This window comes from Notolepis coatsorum (assembly GCF_963971535.1).
Source record: "Notolepis coatsorum genome assembly, chromosome: 14".
Taxonomy (NCBI): domain Eukaryota; kingdom Metazoa; phylum Chordata; class Actinopteri; order Aulopiformes; family Paralepididae; genus Notolepis; species Notolepis coatsorum.
The window spans coordinates 98,273,821-98,294,506 of record NC_140178.1 but is presented as its reverse complement, the minus strand read 5'-3'; the positions used below and the strand labels follow the sequence as shown (position 1 = coordinate 98,294,506).

The 20,686-nt window shown below is 44.6% G+C and overlaps 1 protein-coding gene across 1 annotated transcript in view; it reads left to right on the top strand.

Moving 5' to 3' along the window:
- Positions 1-20,686, top strand: part of fbxl19 (F-box and leucine rich repeat protein 19) — a gene marked incomplete at both ends in the record, with an annotated part of 52,933 nt that overhangs the window by 18,771 nt on the left and 13,476 nt on the right. The window contains 5 exons of the mRNA XM_084329245.1: positions 9,157-9,300; positions 10,382-10,468; positions 12,261-12,446; positions 15,636-15,668; positions 17,053-18,356. Of these exons, the coding sequence (XP_084185371.1) occupies positions 9,157-9,300; positions 10,382-10,468; positions 12,261-12,446; positions 15,636-15,668; positions 17,053-18,356 (1,754 nt within the window). The remainder of the gene's footprint in view (positions 1-9,156; positions 9,301-10,381; positions 10,469-12,260; positions 12,447-15,635; positions 15,669-17,052; positions 18,357-20,686) is intronic.

Below are 20,686 nucleotides of genomic sequence, written 5' to 3'. Positions count from 1 at the left end.
TCTCACACACACACTCTCCTAGCTCTCTTTCTCTCTTGCCCCTTCCTCATCTCTCTCACCCACCTCTCTCTCTCTATATATATCTCTCACACACACACACACACACACACTTCAGAAACAAACATAGTATCAATGAGAGCATCAATAATACACCTGAGTGAAGTCTAGTAAAAAAAAAAAAATAATAATAATAATCTTAAAAGTTAATCCTGAGTTAAAGAAAATAGTGGCGTTAATAGAATCGGGCGATAACGCGTTAATACTGCGTTAAATAATATATATATACAGTATATATACATTTGTGCGACCCCACTGTCACCTACCCACGACCCCACTTTGGGTCGCGACCCGTAGTTTGAGAACCGCTGACTTAGATTATTATATGCTAAGAAAAAGTTATTATTTTTCTTTGCACTCTCTTCAGGTTTTGTCCATGTCTTTTTAACAGTGGATTTCCTTAACGGTAGATTTCCTTTTCAACAGTGGATTTTTTATTTTATTTTTTTTATCTTTTCCCCCCTCCTTTTTCCTCCGATTTTTCTCCCATCACAATGTTAAGTCGTTATGCCAATTCCCAATCCCCTTCCTTGTCGCTGCGCACTTACCCCCCACAGTCGGTCTGGGAGAGTGGAGGCTATCACATGCTTCCTCCGACACACGTCTAGCCAATCAACCGCTTCTTTTCACCTGGCAGCGCGGACTCTCACTGAGAGGGTGTAACGTGTGGAAGGATCACACTACCCCCCTTAGATCCTATCCGCGCTGAGCAGGCACCCCGACCGAACTGTAGGAGTCGCTGTTTACAACGACCCGGACCCACCTCGCCAGCTTTCCCACCCTCTAATACAGCCAATTGTATTAGTGTGAACGGCCAGCCAAGCTGGTGACAACGCCGGAGCTGTGAGCTGGATTAGAACAGGCGAATCCAGCGTCTCCGGTGTTGGTGACGAACGCAATCTCCGCTACGCCACCTGACCGCCCAACAGTGGATTTCTAAATAATAGTTTTATCTCTTATTATCTTGTTTTCATAATCGCTGGAAGCCAAAATCTTAATTGAAAATAAAAGTTGATTATTAATCACCCAGCGTTGGAAGGGAGGATGTTTCTCTCATGTTCCCAGTAATAGGAGGAGATGGAAGTGGATTAGGAGGGGGAGTAAGGGGCCAATTAGGTAGCAGTAATGTTTCTCTGAAGGACTCGTCTGTCAACAAAGACACAGTTAACCCTTTCACTGCCACACAACAGAAGGTTAACCCTTTACTATCACACCACCGACGGTCGACGGTCAATGTTTTTTTTATACTTTTGATTGCTTTCCCATAGCATAATTACCTGTATGACCACACAGCCCCTACAGATGCATTTAGCTCACTGACCTATATTTAAGCAATAATACACGAGAAGCTGTGGTATGTCATGAATATTGCCACGCACGTCGTACGGCTGTGATGCGCGTGCGCCTGCAGCGACGAGAGCGAAGCTCGAGTGGCGTAGGCATCACAGCCGTGGCAATATTCATGACATACCACAGGCTTCCGAGTGTATTATTGCTTTTATACAGCAGGTTGTGTCGGGAAAATATAGGATTATGAATACAGACAATTCTAGGGTCTTTTATATAGATTTCAGTGAACTTTGCGTAGAATTTTTTTTCCTAAAGATGTCTCGTTGCTATGAAATTTCAAATGGAGTAGTCTATCAACCAGCTTTGCAACGCAAACGAATGAAGTATTAGTCTAATACAAGCGAAAGTCGGGGGAAAAAGTCATCAGCACCTTGGACAGTTCCGCAAGTTGGGCCAGTTCAATGCCCAGGCCGTGGACTTGGTGGTGTTGATTTAATTGCGGCTTTTCTCCAGCGTGTCCAGCTCGTCTTTCAGTTTTTCTGAATACCGGTAGATGTCTATCCACTTGTTTATGGTTAACCGGTACGTTAAATCAAACGTAACGTTGTCCGCGGAGTAGGTCATGTTGACAGTTTCCGTTTGATGAATGGCAGTTGAAACTTTCTACAACATTCTAAAGCCAGCGCAGTGGTATATTCATGGTAGGGCTGTCCCCGACTAAGGATTTGGATGGTCGACTAGGATTGGCCAAAATGTGCCGTTAGTCGACTATTGGTCGACTTAAAAAAAAAAAAAAAGTATAAAATGTTTAATATATATATATATATATATATATATTTTTTTTTATCATTCCATTTGGGCTGTGGGGGTGCTTAATGTCTGAAGGAGTCGACTGAAGGCTTCTTGTCCTCTGCGAAAGCATGCAATTGGTCCACTGATGGATACATCTTGATATTTGTCTAGTATAGTGTGTTCATTAGATGGGTGAAATCCTCTTTCAGTGCCTCTGTGCCTGTTTTCGTAGGCAGTTAGCCTCTGGTATGCGTGCCATTAGCGTTAGCCACGCTTCTATGCCTCTTTTCTTTTGAAAAAAATGATAAAGAAAAAAAAAAAGATTTAAATTATATTCGACTAAGAGGTTGGCCAGTCGACTACGGCCCCTTTCGACCGATTAGTAGACTAATCGATTAATAGGGGTCAGCCCTAATTCATGGTGATTTAACCGTGAGTATATCATGAATATACTCATTGTTTAGAACGCTCTCGATCAACCACAATGCGTGGTCGTAACTACCTGTTGTATATATATGTGTGTGTGTGTGTATCCATCTTCTTGTCTCTCTCAAGGGAAGACGGTAAGAGAATTTTCCAAAATGTTGGTGTGTTCCTTTAACCGCTATATGAATGCACCATTTCCCATTTACCTCACATATTTTTAATTAGCGTTAATCGTAAGCGAGCATATCATGCGATTAATTAATTAGAAAATGAATTGATTGACAGCCCTAATTCATGCCTTCATTTATTCATTCACTCACTCACTGCATTTACTGCATCAACAGTTGATCTGTTGAATTCGTCATGCTAACGTTAATCTCTGACAGCTGTCTTCTGACCAGTCCGAGTCTGACATGGTAGAAACAGCTGAAACAGGATCTCATTGCTCTGATGAAAGCTTGGTAGAGTCTGACATGGTAGAAACCACTGAAACAGGATCTCATGTCTCTCTGATGAAAGCTTGGTAGAGTCTGACATGGTAGAAACCACTGGAACAGGATCTCATTTATCTCTGATGAAAGCTTGGTAGAGTCTGACATGGTAGAAACCACTGGAACAGGATCTCATTTATCTCTGATGAAAGCTTGGTAGAGTCTGACATGGTAGAAACCACTGAAACAGGATCTCATTTATCTCTGATGAAAGCTTGGTAGAGTCTGACATGGTAGAAACCACTGAAACAGGATCTCATGTCTCTCTGATGAAAGCTTGGTAGAGTCTGACATGGTAGAAACCACTGAAACAGGATCTCATTTATCTCTGATGAAAGCTTGGTAGAGTCTGACATGGTAGAAACCACTGGAACAGGATCTCATTTATCTCTGATGAAAGCTTGGTAGAGTCTGACATGGTAGAAACCACTGAAACAGGATCTCATTTATCTCTGATGAAAGCTTGGTAGAGTCTGACATGGTAGAAACCACTGAAACAGGATCGCATTGCTCTCTGTTGAAAGCCTCGCATCTAAAAAAAGCTTCGGGGAATCAAGAAAAATAGCCTTTTGTCATATTGAGATACATTTTCAAACAATGTTGGTTATGTGTTAACTCCAGGTATGACACACACGCAGTGCATGGAGCAAAATGCTGGGGGTATGCTGGTATAATCCCTTGGTACACCCACTGATATGTTACACACACACACACACACACACACACACACACACACACACACACACACACACACACACACACACACACACACACACACACACACACACACACACACACACACACACACACACACACACACACACACACACACACACACACACACACACACACACACACACACACACACACACACACACACACACACACACACACACACACACACACACACACACACACACACACACACACACACACACACACACACACACACAGAGCTGTATGCTGGCAGCATAGTGATAGTGGGGCTACACAGTCAGAAAAGGAGAGAGATTAGTCATTAGTCCAGCAGAATAGGACCACTCTGCATGGAAACACACACACACACACACACACATACACACGGTCAGAATATCTTGGAGGACTTAAGGTGTGATTTTTGTCGATGCTTCAAATAGCACCAGCAGAGAGCTGGAGCTAGGCTGGCGACGATGCTGGGTTACCACGGTAACTGGAGATGGTTGCCGGCTGTGTGTGTGTGTGTGTGTGTGTGTGTGTGTTCCTGGCTTTGATCCATCTTTGTTTCATAGTGATGCTCTCCAAAACCAGTCAAGCAAACAGACACACATACAGTGTATATACACGTACACACATGCACACATATATACGTCACACACATATATATGTATATACTGTATTATATATATTTACACACACATATATTCACAGACACACGCATATATACACACACACACACATACTGTGTACATAATCGGTGAAACAGTCTTTTCTCTATTACCAGAATCTCATTTCACCTCCTTGGAGGGGGAGAGCGGAGGTGGCAGGAGGAGGTGTTAGAGGGGGATGATGAGGAGGAGAAAGAGGAGATGTTGGTTTTCCAGAAGGGATGCTGTGTTGATTTCTAATGTATTCCAGATCAATGGTTAAGGAGGGGAGGAGAGAAGAGGAGAAGTAAAAGGACATGTGAGGGGTTTAGCAGGAGGGCAAGGAGCCGGGGGGGTTGAGGAGCTGGGAATCTTTTAAAAACAATATTAGTATTTTTCTTCCCTTCAGCATTCATCAGATATCAGTGATGATGATTTTTTTACTATTAACCCCTTGTTATTATCATTATTCATGTGACCTCATACCAGGGCCGGACTGGGGAAATCGTTCAGGCCAGGAAATATAGTGTGAAATATAGCCCTAGTCAGGCCACTTTTTAAGCGGGGGTTCCCCACCAGGAAATTTTTTGTTACAAAGACTTCCTGCATTCTGGTGCAGGCATTTTTAAATGTTTACCCTTTAAATGCCAGTGTTTGTGGCATCACAAATTATTGTTAAACAAAAAACGTAAATATTTTCAATATATCAAATGCAAAGTGGATTTTTCTGGCGGGGGGTTATTACAGGCTAGCATATGCCAATGATTAGCAACACTGATTTCGATGGATAAAAAAAAGAAAAAAATTGTAATGTCAGATTAAAAAAAATACTCACACTCTTACCATTAGAGGACAAAATTATCCTTCAAAAACACCATACAAATATTTTATGTTGAAATAATTGTCCACTTTTTTTTTCATAAATCTTTTATTCAGCTTCAGCCCTGATCATAACCACCACATATTCAATAATCTTTTTTATTTTTAACCCTTTAAATGTGTGTGATGGCATCACAAATAATTGTAAAAAAAAATAACACAAAGTAAAATATTTTCAATATATCAAATGCAAAGTAGATTTTTCTGGGGGGGATTATTACACTGTGTCAATGATTATCAACAGCACTGATTTTGATGGCTTTTTAGTTTTTTTGTAATGTCAGATTTAACAACTCTTTTCAGAAAAGTGGGAGTATTTCATTTTTAATCTGACATTACAAAAGAAAATACATGTAAAAAAAATGGTTATCAGGGCTGAAGTTGAATAAAAGATTTATAGGGGAAAAAAGTGGAAAAGTATTTCAACACAATATCTTTATGGCGTTTTTTGAAGAGGACAATTTAGTCCCCTAATGGTAAGAGTGTAACACATTCGTTTTCAGACACAAGGGTTAAATTATTGAATGTCCAGTTTCTTGGCAGCTTTAACATTGGGATCTTGACACGAGACGATGATGATGCATGGTAATGTTAGCTATGTTAGCTAGCTAGCATGTTTATTTTTTTATCACTGACTAACCTGGTGGTCCCGTGGTGCAAGAAAACATTAAATTTGGTAAATTTTGACGCATTTAGCGGCATCTCCTGCATGGGCCTTTATTTTCTTTTTTTCCCCTCTGCTCCACCCTTCCTATTTTTTTCACTGTCCATCTTCAAGCGCAGGTTATGCTTGACATTTTTTGTCTTTCACGTCATTCTGCAGAAGTGCCATCTGCCATTCCATTCGCCGTCTCCGCTGTCAATCAGTTGTATGGCCTGGTCCCGCCTCCACCAATCACATGCGGCTCCCTTTGTGTGTGTGTGAGTAACCTCGTTCCCAGCTTTATCTCGAGAGATAAAGCCTGGTAAAGCACTACGGCCGAAAGTGGGAATCGGGTAGGAAGTCCCGCCCCTGAAATCACGACACTGTGCTCATGAAAATGTATCCCCCCCAGAAACAACCTCGTTATCGCCTCCCTCGACAGGCTGACAGACCTGCTTGTTGTTTGTTTCGCTGGGGACTATAAACGGATCAGGGGGTGCCCGGAAACCGGAAAGCCTGTAGCCGGTATTTCTGTATTTCCGATTCACATTTTAGGAGGCATAGCTTTACCAGCCTAGTGTGTGAGTGAGAGAGAGAGATAGTTCTCCAACTTGTGTGAGTTTAGACTGTGTTAGTGTGTTACCCACTGTCGCAGTGATCTTCTGGTTGTTCCCCACCGAGGTCATCTAACGATCAGGCCGCCGCAACTAGAAACACTGGCCTGGCTTGCTTCAGTGGCCTGACTGCGGGCCAAAGAAATAAAAAATCTGCCTCATAAATGATTCTTATTCTTCAGACACACCGTTCTCTTTCATATCATTTTCCGGAGACCATTTTTATGGCACTTCTTTCTTTCGCTGCGACCAGCAGCTCTATAGGTCACTGTATGCTTGTATGCCGTGACAAATAAAACTCTTGACTTGACTTGGTTGTTGGTCCACAGGAATGTCCCCACCCCTCTAGCGGTCTCACCCTAGGAGGCTGACGTTGAGCATGGAGGCCACGTGTGTGTGTGTGTGTGTGTGTGTGTGTGTGTGTGCGCGCGCGCCAATTGGCTAAAAGGGGGCGTGGCAATGGGACTGGCCTCTCGCAAAAAGGTTGCAGCTGTTGCGAATTCATGCTTGTTTTGTTAATGAATTTCATACAGTAGAATGACAAAGAAATGATTAAACCTGTATAGGGATATTGTGTCACATCGTCAGCACTAATATAACTGTTACTATTAACCCTGTAATATACTGTTCCATTTTATACCTGTCGGGATCCATATATAGTACTTGTATACGTATCCATATACTCTTATATATCCATACACATATACATATTCTATACAAGTTGGCTTATGTCATATTTAAATGTTTTGCTGCGACCAGCAGCTCTATAGCTCACTCTCTTGGTCCTCTCAGCCACAGTTTTCACCCCAAGAGGCTGAAATTTGACATGGAGGATGGTGTTTGGCTATGTGAGTGAGTCAGCGAGTGTGTAAGATGAGATAAGATAAGCTATTCCATCATTGATCCTCTTGGGGAATTTTTGGCATCATAGCAGCACAGGGGAGGGGGGAGGGGATGTACAGGTATGGGCAGGGTAATAGAAGAAAGACAATGAATATAGGCAATAAAATTCAATCTGAATATAAATATTTGAAAAATAAACAGTGCAGATGAGGATCTGTATATCTGTTATACGTGTGTGTGTGTGTGTACTATTGTGAATTTGCGTTTGTTCCTTTTTGTCTCCTTATCTCTTTCTTCCCCTGCTGTGCTCTTCTGTCCTAAGTCATTTCCCCTCTGGGAACAGAAAGTGCTTTTTATTGTTACACGGCAGTGAATATGACAGAAATATAGAAAGAGAACACTAAAAAAAATAATGTATGCATAGTCTAACTAATGTAATCTTAAGTGTACAGGAGGAGAGACCATATCACTGTTAGGCCTTGTATGTGTGATTTCATGTTTCGATGTGATTTTGGTGGATTTCATGTTTCAAGGCCTGACAACAGTGGACAATTTGGAACCCTTGTGTTTGCTATTTTATTCAAAACATGTGTTGGAAGTTGCAGGAAATTACAGCAAATGGCTTTTCTTTATTGCAAAACAAAAACCTCGACATTAGAGCAGTGTCTGTCTCAACACAATGTAAAAACACCTGGATGTTAGAGCAGTGTCTGTCTCAACACAATGTAAAAAAACCTCGACATTAGAGCAGTGTCTGTCTCAACACAATGTAAAAAAACCTCGACATTAGAGCAGTGTCTGTCTCAACACAATGTAAAAACACCTGGATGTTAGAGCAGTGTCTGTCTCAACACAATGTAAAAACACCTGGATGTTAGAGCAGTGTCTGTCTCAACACAATGTAAAAACACCTGGATGTTAGAGCAGTGTCTGTCTCAACACAATGTAAAAACACCTGGATGTTAGAGCAGTGTCTGTCTCAACACAATGTAAAAACACCTGGATGTTAGAGCAGTGTCTGTCTCAACACAATGTAAAAACACCTGGATGTTAGAGCAGTGTCTGTCTCAACACAATGTAAAAACACCTGGATGTTAGAGCAGTGTCTGTCTCAACACAATGTAAAAACACCTGGATGTTAGAGCAGTGTCTGTCTCAACACAATGTAAAAACACCTGGATGTTAGAGCAGTGTCTGTCTCTTGTCTCAACACAATGTAAAAACACCTGGATGTTGTGAGCAGTGTCTCAATTATGTCATTTTGTCCTTTACACTTCTATGAGAATACATTTTCAGTATGAATCCCTATAACCCTTAACCCTGGTAGTGTAAGTGCCTTGCTCTACCTATTGAACTACAGGGAATGGAACCCCTAACCCTGTCGCTATTAGTGCCTTGCTCTACCTATTGAACCACACAGGGAATGGAACCTCTAACCCTGGAAGTATTAGTGCCTTCCTTTACCTAAAGGGATTCACCACAATATTTGCATCCCAATACCTTCATTCTGAGGTTACTCTGTTTGGCAGTAAACCAAATACTCCTCTTCTTCCTCTCACTATAAGTTGTCTAGTAGAACGTAAACATTAGAACATGCTCCGTGCCGGGGACGTGGCCAACGAACCATGTGAACAAACTGATTCTAAATAAACAACATATTTTAGTTCTATATTATGGGGATGCAGTTTAAAAGTATTGTTATATATTTTTCTTTTAAATCATCTGTTGCTTTTTCTTTAAACAGTCCTCTCCGTCTCTCTCTCTCTCTCCCCTCACAGCCGGTGCTTCCCCACACAGCGGTGTGTTTTGCGTGTGGCGAGGCAGGGAAGGAGGACACAGTGGACTCTGAGGAGGAGAAGTTCAGCCTCTCCCTGATGGAGTGCACCATCTGTAACGAGATCATCCACCCCAGCTGCCTCAAGGTGACAGGGCTGCGTCTGGGAGGGGTGCTGGGGGGGTTTGGGTGGGTAGGTTGTGTGTTTGGGTGGGTAGGTTGGGTGTTTGTACATAGGTTGGGTAGGTTGTGTGTTTGTACATAGGTTTGGGTGGGTAGGTTGTGTGTTTGTACATAGGTTGGGTAGGTTGTGTGTTTGTACATAGGTTTGGGTGGGTAGGTTGTGTGTTTGTACATAGGTTGGGTAGGTTGTGTGTTTGTACATAGGTTGGGTAGGTCAGGTGTTTGTACATAGGTTTGGTTGGGTAGGTCGGTGTTTGTACATAGGTTTGGGTGGGTAGGTTGTGTGTTTGTACATAGGTTGGGTAGGTCAGGTGTTTGTACATAGGTTTGGTTGGGTAGGTCGGTGTTTGTACATAGGTTTGGGTGGGTAGGTCGGGTGTTTGTACATAGGTTGGGTAGGTCAGGTGTTTGTACATAGGTTTGGTTGGGTAGGTCAGGTGTTTGTACATAGGTTTGGGTGGGTAGGTCGGGTGTTTGTACATACCGTAATTCCTCTAATAGTAACCGGGTCTCAAATACAAGCCGGGTCTCTATTAATGGCCGGGTGCGCTCTTGAGCTAAGCAATTATAAGCCGGCCTCCTAATACAAGCCGGGTTACTAATATACTGAGCTGCATACTGAGCTAGTTACTTGATTTCACTTTGAAAACGTTGAAATTACCAGTGACCACCTGTAATTGCACTGTTTACTATTTCATACAGTACTTGGTTTCAATAAATGAACCCAGTACATTTTACTGGGTTACTTCAAACTGACACAAAATGTTGATTTATTCATTATGATCCGTTTGAAAATTTGAAATATAGGCCTCCCTCTTATACAGGCCTCCTCCTAATACAAGCCTGGTACCCGCTACAGTTGAAACAAATACAAGCCGGGGTTACTATTAGAGGAATTACGGTAGGTTGGGTAGGTCGGTGTTTGTACATAGGTTTGGGTGGGTAGGTTGTGTGTTTGTACGTAGGTTTGGCACTGGGTGTAGGTAGGTTGTGTGTGTATAATGTCTCACTGAGTGTACTTTCTGTTTTTGTGTTGCTTCTCCTAGATGGGAAAAGCAGAAGGCATCATCAACGATGAGATCCCCAACTGTTGGGAGTGTCCCAAGTGCCACAAGGAGGGCAAGACCAGTAAGGTAAGACACTGGGAGGGCAAGACCAGTAAGGTAAGACACTGGGAGGGCAAGACCAGTAAGATGAGACACTAGGGGGTAACACCAGTAAGGTAAGATACCAGTAAGGTGAGACACTAGGGGGTAACACCAGTAAGGTAAGATACCAGTAAGGTGAGACACTAGGGGGTAACACCAGTAAGGTGAGATACCAGTAAGGTGAGACACTAGGGGGGTAACACCAGTAAGGTAAGATACCAGTAAGGTGAGACACTAGGGGGTAACACCAGTAAGGTAAGATACCAGTAAGGTGAGACACTAGGGGGTAACACCAGTAAGGTGAGATACCAGTAAGGTGAGACACTAGGGGGTAACACCAGTAAGGTGAGATACCAGTAAGGTGAGACACTAGGGGGGTAACACCAGTAAGGTGAGATACCAGTAAGGTGATACACTAGGGGGTAACACCAGTAAGGTAAGATGAGACACTAGGGGGTAACACCAGTAAGGTGAGACACTAGGGGGTAACACCAGTAAGGTGAGATGAGACACTAGGGGGTAATACCAGTAAGGTAAGATACCAGTAAGGTGAGACACTAGGGGGTAACACCAGTAAGGTGAGATGAGACACTAGGGGGTAATACCAGTAAGGTAAGATACCAGTAAGGTGAGACACTAGGGGGTAACACCAGTAAGGTGAGATACCAGTAAGGTGAGACACTAGGGGGTAACACCAGTAAGGTGAGATGAGACACTAGGGGGTAATACCAGTAAGGTAAGATACCAGTAAGGTGAGACACTAGGGGGTAACACCAGTAAGGTGAGATGAGACACTAGGGGGTAATACCAGTAAGGTAAGATACCAGTAAGGTGAGACACTAGGGGGTAACACCAGTAAGGTGAGATACCAGTAAGATGAGACACTAGGGGGTAACACCAGTAAGGTGAGATGAGACACTAGGGGGTAACACCAGTAAGGTAAGATACTAGTAAGGTGAGACACTAGGGGGTAACACCAGTAAGGTGAGACACTAGGGGGTAACACCAGTAAGGTAAGATACCAGTAAGGTGAGACACTAGGGGGTAACACCAGTAAGGTGAGACACTAGGGGGTAACACCAGTAAGGTAAGATACTAGTAAGGTGAGACACTAGGGGGTAACACCAGTAAGGTGAGACACTAGGGGGTAACACCAGTAAGGTAAGATACCAGTAAGGTGAGACACTAGGGGGTAACACCAGTAAGGTGAGACACTAGGGGGTAACACCAGTAAGGTGAGATACCAGTAAGGTGAGACACTAGGGGGTAACACCAGTAAGGTGAGATACCAGTAAGGTGAGACACTAGGGGGTAACACCAGTAAGGTGAGATACCAGTAAGGTGAGACACTAGGGGGTAACACCAGTAAGGTGAGACACTCTCTCTCTCGTAAGTGTCTGTGTATCTTTCTTTCCTTTTTTCTATCTCCCTTCATTCCTTCTATCCTTTCTTCTATCCTTCCTTCCTACTTCCTTCTATCCTTCCTTCCTTCCTTCCTTCTATCTTCCTGTCCTTCCTTCTATCCTTCCTGCTTCCTTCAATTCTTCCTTCCTTCTATCTTTCTATCCTTCCTTCTTTCCTGCTTCCTTCTATCTTTCTTTGTTTCTTTCCTTCCTTCTATCCTTCCTTCTATCCTTTCTTCCTTCCTTCCTTCCTTCTATCATTCCTTTCTTCCTTGCCTTCTTCCTTCTATCCTTCCTTCCTTCCTTCCTTCATGTTGTTGTCACAGTAGGGTTGTGGAGTGTGTAGTGAAGGCAGTGTGTGTGTGTGTCGTCAGGACCAGGCGGACGGTTCGGGCAAGAGGAGGCTGGACAACGGGGAGGTGGGCCGCTGGAAGCTGACGGATGACCCGCCCCCGAAGAAGAAGGCCCCGCCCACGCTGGAGGACGGAGGGAGGGCGGACGGAGGACATAAGAGGAAGAAGGAGAAGGAGCTGCCTCAGGACACTGGCCCCAAGAAGAAGGTAGAGATGGAGACAGGTGTCACACCTCGATCACACCAGTAAGGCTGAGACGATATGCCATTTGGAAGAATCGATAAATCGGGACAGAATTATCGATAAATATCTATTTTTATTAGCATTTTCTTTTTTTTATATTTTATTTAAAATTTGTATTATTATTATTTAAACAACAAATTACTGTTTATTTTGCAGCAATTCTTTGTCGTTGCCGCCATCTTTAGTGTTACAGATTTCCCCATTCAAAACGACCACAGTGATCCTTCTCATGTTATAGTCTGTGGTCTCTGGATGTGATGGAGGAGTGCACTGCATATTGAATGCACAGTGCAGAGTTGCAATTCAACTGAATTTACATGAAATGGGGATGTTTTAACTAAAACATGCCACAAGACCTAGTATTTTAGTATAGTATAATGTATTTAAAAAAAAATTATAATAATAATAAATCAAAATAATTCTTACACATGCAACAAAATCGATAAGTGATGCCACTAATCGATAATTATCGATAAATCGATAAGTGGTCTCAGCCTTACACACCAGCTTAATCTTCTAATGACAATGTCACAATGGCTACTGGCCATCGAAAGCTACAGAGTGGTAGAATTCCAAGATGGGATTCCGTCTTTTTCCCACTCGTGACGATGGAAACACTGCAGCTGTGCTCCTGTCCTCCAGTCAGCTGAGGGCTGAGCATGTTTTCAGCGTACAGAAGGCTGGAAGTTAGAAAGTTATAGTGCTAGAAGTTGGAGCATCATCCTTCTAAAGCAGGGGTTCTCAAACTTTTTTATACCACAACCCCATTTAATTTAGGATTTTTTTTGGCGACCCCACACTTAATCTATTGTGTAATTTCAACATGGAATTAAGAAATATCAAAATAAAAGCACACGTTGTTGAACTTGATCATGCATATTTATTAGAAAACATTTAATTACAGCACTATGTTATCAATACACATTTATAAAACAAGGCATATTGGGCGGCCGGGTAGCACAGCGTCTGTCTACCACCGCAGAGACAGTGGGATCGAATCCAACTGCCAGCGGTGCCTCCGGCTTGGCCGGTCGTCCGTGCTGACACAATTGGCAGTGTCAGGGGGTGGGAAGCCGGTGAGGGTGGGTCCTGGTCGTTGTAAACAGCGACTCCTACAGTTCGGTCGGGGCGCCTGCACAGCGAGGGAAGGATCTGGGAGAGGTAATGTGACCTTCCACACGTTACACTCTCCCAGTGAGAGTCCGCGCTGCCAGGTGAAAAGAAGCGGTGGGCTGGGTACACATGTGTCGGAGGAAGCATGTGATAGCCTCCACTCTCCCAGACCGACTGTAGGGGGTAGAGTGCGCAACGACCAGGAAGCGGATTGGGAATTGGCATACCGACTAACATTGGGATGGGAGAAAAACGGAAAAAGGAGGGGGGGAAAGATAAAAATAAATAAATAAATATATATAAAACGAGGCATATTTATCCAAAATGTTGCCAGAACATAATTTTTTTTTTTTTTTTTTTTATACTTGCCAATGCAAGTACCCAACTGTCACCTACCCACCACCCCACTTTTGGTTGCGACCTGTAGTTTGAGAACCGCTGTTCTAATGGATTTAGCAACAGCGCAGCAGCTGATCAGCGCTCCCTTCTCGTATCTGTTAAGCGCTGCTGGTTACAAAAGAGAGAGGTGTCCAGTGGACAAGCAGTCTGTCACGAGCAGGGACCTCACTCACAGACACTGGACAAGCAGCCTGGACCCTGTCATGAGCAGGGAACTCACTCTCAGACACTGGACAAGCAGCCTGGACCCCGTCATGAGCAGGGAACTCACTCACAGACACTGGACAAGCAGCCTGGACCCCGTCATGAGCAGGGAACTCACTCTCAGACACTGGACAAGCAGCCTGGACCCTGTCATGAGCAGGGAACTCACTCTCAGACACTGGACAAGCAGCCTGGACCCTGTCATGAGCAGGGAACTCACTCTCAGACACTGGACAAGCAGCCTGGACCCCGTCATGAGCAGGGAACTCACTCTCAGACACTGGACAAGCAGCCTGGACCCCGTCATGAGCAGGGAACTCACTCACAGACACTGGACAAGCAGCCTGGACCCCGTCATGAGCAGGGAACTCACTCTCAGACACTGGACACAGTGGCTTGTCATGATGAGGACGAGAAACTTAACTTTAATGAAATTACCCGGAACATTTGGGCTCTGGGGCTACATTTCACTGAGCTCTTATTGCTCCTTCAGCCCACTGTTGTCTGCATCTGCAGCGCGGTTCAAAGACCCGCGGAGATCAGGCAGATTAGTCCGCTGACGTATGAGAGCGGTCTCCAGGCATTCCAGTGTCTAGAACACAGAAGGACAAGTTTCTCTCATTACATCTTCGTGATCATGGTTAAATGAACAGACCAGTGTTTATCTTTATCTTTATTACTGATCCCCATTAGTCATCACCGCAGCAACAACTAGTCTTCCTGGGGTCCACACACACAACAAAACAGTACATGCATACATGACATTATAGTAGCATACATTTTAAAATAGATTCCAATATTCCTACATATAAAAATAATTCCAAATAGCATTACAGTACAGAGTATCAGATCACAGACAATACAATAAAAGGGATTTAACTCTCAGACAGTCATATCTTTACAGTGTACACTACAGTATCTGTGTTTTCCTTGAATCTAAACTTATTTCTTTTTGTCTAAATGCTGTTCTCAAATTATTTTTAAAACTTATCTTAAAAAGTACATCTTGTAAGATGTACTTGCAGTTTGTTCCAATATGACATGGCTCTATATAACATTCTTTGCTGCATTGGTTTTTGGTAGTAGCAATTTTGAAAGTTTCCCTACAGGCATGCCTAGTATTATACTTGTGTCTATCATGTGTACATGTTAGCTGTGAATACAAACCCATGGGTTCTCTTGAGATATAGATATTCCTCATGAATATCTATTCAACTCTATTTGGTCTGAACCTCTTGTCGGTTCGGCCACAAGCACATAACTTGGAAGCCTGACCAGATGGATTCTCCCGTGACCTTGCTGTGCCAGCTGCTGTGCCAGGTTAAAACGTGCCAGTCTTACCAGGGACAATTTTGAACCCACTTGTAAAGTGAGTTGAGCCAACTCTGGTGTTATAATACAATGTCAATAAGTCCGTGTCTCTCCTTCCTTTTGCAGATGAAGGGTGCCCATGAAAAGCGCCTCAAAAAGGTAGGTCTGATTCCAGCTTATCCCAGTCTTCATACGCTCCTATACCAAGACGGGTTGTAGTTGAGATAGGCTTCATACACTCCTATACCAAGACGGGTTGTAGTTGAGATAGTCTTCATACGCTCCTATACCAAGACGGGTTGTAGTTGAGATAGTCTTCATACGCTCCTATACCAAGACGGGTTGTAGTTGAGATAGTCTTCATACGCTCCTATACCAAGACGGGTTATAGTTGAGATAGTCTTCATACACTCCTATACCAAGACGGGTTGTAGTTGAGATAGTCTTCATACACTCCTATACCAAGACGGGTTGTAGTTGAGATAGTCTTCATACACTCCTATACCAAGACGGGTTGTAGTTGAGATAGTCTTCATACGCTCCTATACCAAGACGGGTTGTAGTTGAGATAGTCTTCATACACTCCTATACCAAGACGGGTTGTAGTTGAGATAGTCTTCATACACTCCTATACCAAGACGGGTTGTAGTTGAGAGTCTTCATACTCGTATATAGTGATGCACGATATATCGGCCGCCGATATAATATCGGCTGATATGGCAGTTTTTTTACACATTGGTATCGGTCCGATATCAAGATTGGGCCGATATTAAAAATACATGTTTTGGCCTTAAATTGTTTCAAAATATCAGTAATTTCTGAAAATAAGTTACAAAAGTAAAAAAGCGTTTTGGAAAATAGCTCTTTATTTGATTATTTGAGTCTTTATACACTCCTATACCAAGACGGGTTGTAGTTGAGATATTTCAGATGACTTGAGCAGCAGTCACTAAGTAACTAACTAACTGCAGTAACTGTTATAACGTGTGTGATCTCATTCATCCAACTGTTATAACCTGTACTCTGATCTATTCCATTCTACTACTCTGATCTATCCTACTCTACTACTCTGATCTATCCTACTCTACTACTCTGATCTATCCTACTCTACTACTCTGATCTATCCTACTCTACTACTCTGATCTATCCTACTCTACTACTCTGATCTATCCTACTATACTACTCTGATCTATCCTATCCTACTACTCTACTCTGATCTATTCCATTCTACTTTACTACTCTACTCTATCCTACTCTACTACTCTACTCTACTCTGATATATCCTAATCGACTATTCTACTCTGATATATTATACTACTCTGATCTATCCTATTCTACTCTGATCTATTCCACTGTACTCTACTACTCTACTCTGATCTATTCCATTCTACTTTACTACTCTACTCTGATCTATCCTACTCTACTCTACTACTCTACTCTGATCTATCCTACTCTACTCTACTACTCTACTCTGATCTATCCTACTCTACTCTACTACTCTACTCTGATCTATCCTACTCTACTCTACTACTCTATTCTCCAGAAACAGAAGCCAGAGGCGTCAGAGTCCAACGGTCCCAACTCCTCGGGAGGAGGAGGAGGAGGAGGAGGTGGTGTTGGGGGCGGGCAGGGCTCTTCCTCCTCCTCCTCCCAGGCGGCTGGAGGCGGCACCGGAGGGGCGTCGAGCGCCGACCAGCGCTCGCATCACAGGGAGAAGTTGGAGCGCTTCAAGAGGATGTGCCAGCTGCTGGAGCGCCTCCCGGAGTCCTCCTCGTCCAGCTCCTCCAGCTCGGAGTCCGACTCGGAATCGGACTCCGACGACTCGCGGGAGCAGGGGGGCGGAGGCTCCTCCCCTTCCTCCTCCTCCCCGGCCCCACCCCCTCCGGCGGTCTACGGCAACAGCAGCGGGAGCAGGGGCGAGCGGGAGCGGAGCCGCAGCGAGCGTGAGCGGGAGAGGGAGCGGGACCGGCGCCTGGCGGAGCTGGGCTTCAGCGCCAGCGAGGAGTCTGAGGGGGAGGGAGGAGGGGGGAGAGGGGGGGAGGAGGACGGGGAACGGGAGGAAGAGCAGGGAGGAGCGGACAAGGCTCGTCGGAGGGGCGAGGGAGCGCCGCCGCCGAGGGGCCGGAGGGCGGGGATGATGGACGGAGAGGAGGAGGAGACCACGGACAGAGGCAGGAAGAACACCGCCTCCTCCTCCCTGCCCCCGCCCTCGCCCCTGTCCTCCAATCAGACTCCCCCGACCTCGGGACACTCCGACGGCTTCCCCGGGAAGCAGCGCAGCAACGGGCAGGAGGCGCGGAACGGACGGACTCGGGGAGGCGGCGGGCGGGAGCGGGAGGGCGGGGAGAAGGAGAACGCCAGCGGCGTGTTGTCCAATCACAGACACAGCGGGGGAGGGGGCGGGACCAAGGGCGGTGGAAGCCGTGGCAACAAGATCCGTAGCAACAACAAGAGCCAAACGTCCACGGGCTCCTCGTCGCGGAGCAACAACAACAACAGCCTCGGCCTCTCCTCCTCCTCCTCCATCCCCACCTCCAACGGGGGCGCGGGCGGCGCACTCCTGCTGTCGGCCATGGCGGCCTCGCCGCGCTCGCAGCCGTCCCGCCTCACGCCGCGCTCGCAGATGATGAAGCGCAGCCCCCCCGCCGTGCCCTCGCCGCCCCGGCCCGTGCAGATGGAGCGGCACCTGGTGCGGCCGCCCCCGGCCTGCCCCGAGCCCAGCTGCCTGCCCCTGGACTCCGGGTCATCCCACATCATGGCGCGGGACGTCTGGCTGCGGGTGTTCCAGCACCTGAGCCAGAGGGAGCTGTGTGTCTGCATGAGGGTCTGTCGCACCTGGAGCAGGTGGTGAGTACAGACAGGAACCCTCTCACTACCACACTACAGAAGGTTAACCTTTCACTACCACACTACAGAAGGTTAACCTTTCACTACCACACCACAGAAGGTTAACCTTTCACTACCACACCACATAAGGTTAACCTTTCACTACCACACCACAGAAGGTTAACCTTTCACTACCACACCACAGAAGGTTAACCTTTCACTACCACACTACAGAAGGTTAACCTTTCACTACCACACTACAGAAGCTTAACCTTTCACTACCACACTACAGAAGGTTAACGCTTTCACTACCACACTACAGAAGGTTAACCTTTCACTACCACACTACAGACAGGAACCCTTTCACTACCACACCACAGAAGGTTAACCTTTCACTACCACACTACAGAAGGTTAACCTTTCACTACCACACTACAGAAGGTTAACCTTTCACTACCACACTATAGAAGGTTAACCTTTCACTACCACACTACAGAAGGTTAACCTTTCACTACCACACTACAGAAGGTTAACCTTTCACTACAGAAGGTTAACCTTTCACTACCACACTACAGAAGGTTAACCCTTTCACTACCACACTACAGAAGGTTAACCTTTCACTACCACACTACAGAAGCTTAACCTTTCACTACCACACTACAGAAGGTTAACCTTTCACTACCACACTACAGAAGGTTAACCTTTCACTACCACACTACAGAAGGTTAACGCTTTCACTACCACACTACAGAAGGTTAACCCTTTCACTACCACACTACAGAAGGTTAACCTTTCACTACCACACTATAGAAGGTTAACCTTTCACTACCACACTATAGAAGCTTAACCTTTCACTACCACACTACAGACGGTTAACCTTTCACTACCACACTACAGAAGGTTAACCTTTCACTACCACACTACAGACGGTTAACCTTTCACTACCACACTATAGAAGCTTAACCTTTCACTACCACACTACAGACGGTTAACCTTTCACTACCACACTACAGAAGGTTAACCTTTCACTACCACACTATAGAAGCTTAACCTTTCACTACCACACTACAGACGGTTAACCTTTCACTACCACACTATAGAAGCTTAACCTTTCACTACCACACTACAGACGGTTAACCTTTCACTACCACACTATAGAAGGTTAACCTTTCACTACCACACTATAGAAGGTTAACCTTTCACTACCACACTATAGAAGCTTAACCTTTCACTACCACACTACAGAAGGTTAACCTTTCACTACCACACTATAGAAGCTTAACCTTTCACTACCACACTATAGAAGCTTAACCTTTCACTACCACACTACAGAAGGTTAACCTTTAACTACCACACTACAGAAGGTTAACCTTTCACTACCACACTATAGAAGCTTAACCTTTCACTACCACACTATAGAAGCTTAACCTTTCACTACCACACTACAGAAGGTTAACCCTTTCACTACCACACTATAGAAGCTTAACCTTTCACTACCACACTATAGAAGGTTAACCTTTCACTACCACACTATAGAAGCTTAACCTTTCACTACCACACTACAGAAGGTTAACCTTTAACTACCACACTACAGAAGGTTAACCTTTCACTACCACACTAGAGAAGCTTAACCTTTCACTACCACACTATAGAAGCTTAACCTTTCACTACCACACTACAGAAGGTTAACCCTTTCACTACCACACTATAGAAGCTTAACCTTTCACTACCACACTATAGAAGGTTAACCTTTCACTACCACACTATAGAAGCTTAACCTTTCACTACCACACTACAGACGGTTAATCCTTTCACTACCACACTACAGAAGGTTAACCTTTCACTACCACACTACAGAAGGTTAACCTTTCACTACCACACTACAGAAGGTTAACCTTTCACTACCACACTACAGAAGCTTAACCTTTCACTACCACACTACAGAAGGTTAACCCTTTCACTACCACACTATAGAAGCTTAACACTTTCACTACCACTAGGGCTGTCATGATTAGTCGACCACGAATACATTTAGTCGATTTGCATATTCATGATCGACGCCTCGTATTGTTGTTTCTTGTATGCCTTTTGCGGTGGAAATGGCAGATGTAACATGCGCAACGTATAATCTATCTGGTGCCCAATGAATCACGTTCGAAATATAAATAACTTCTCTTAAACCACTATTCGTGATTCCTCCTAGAGCCAGGACTCGACAGTGTGCGTTTCGCTTGCATTTGATAACTTCCGTGTTTCAGCTGGAAGGGAGGGGCTGAGCCCGCTGCCCCCACCAATAGTGAGGAAAGGGGGGTGAGGGGGGGATGAGCCCGTCTCTCTCCCTCTCTCTCTGT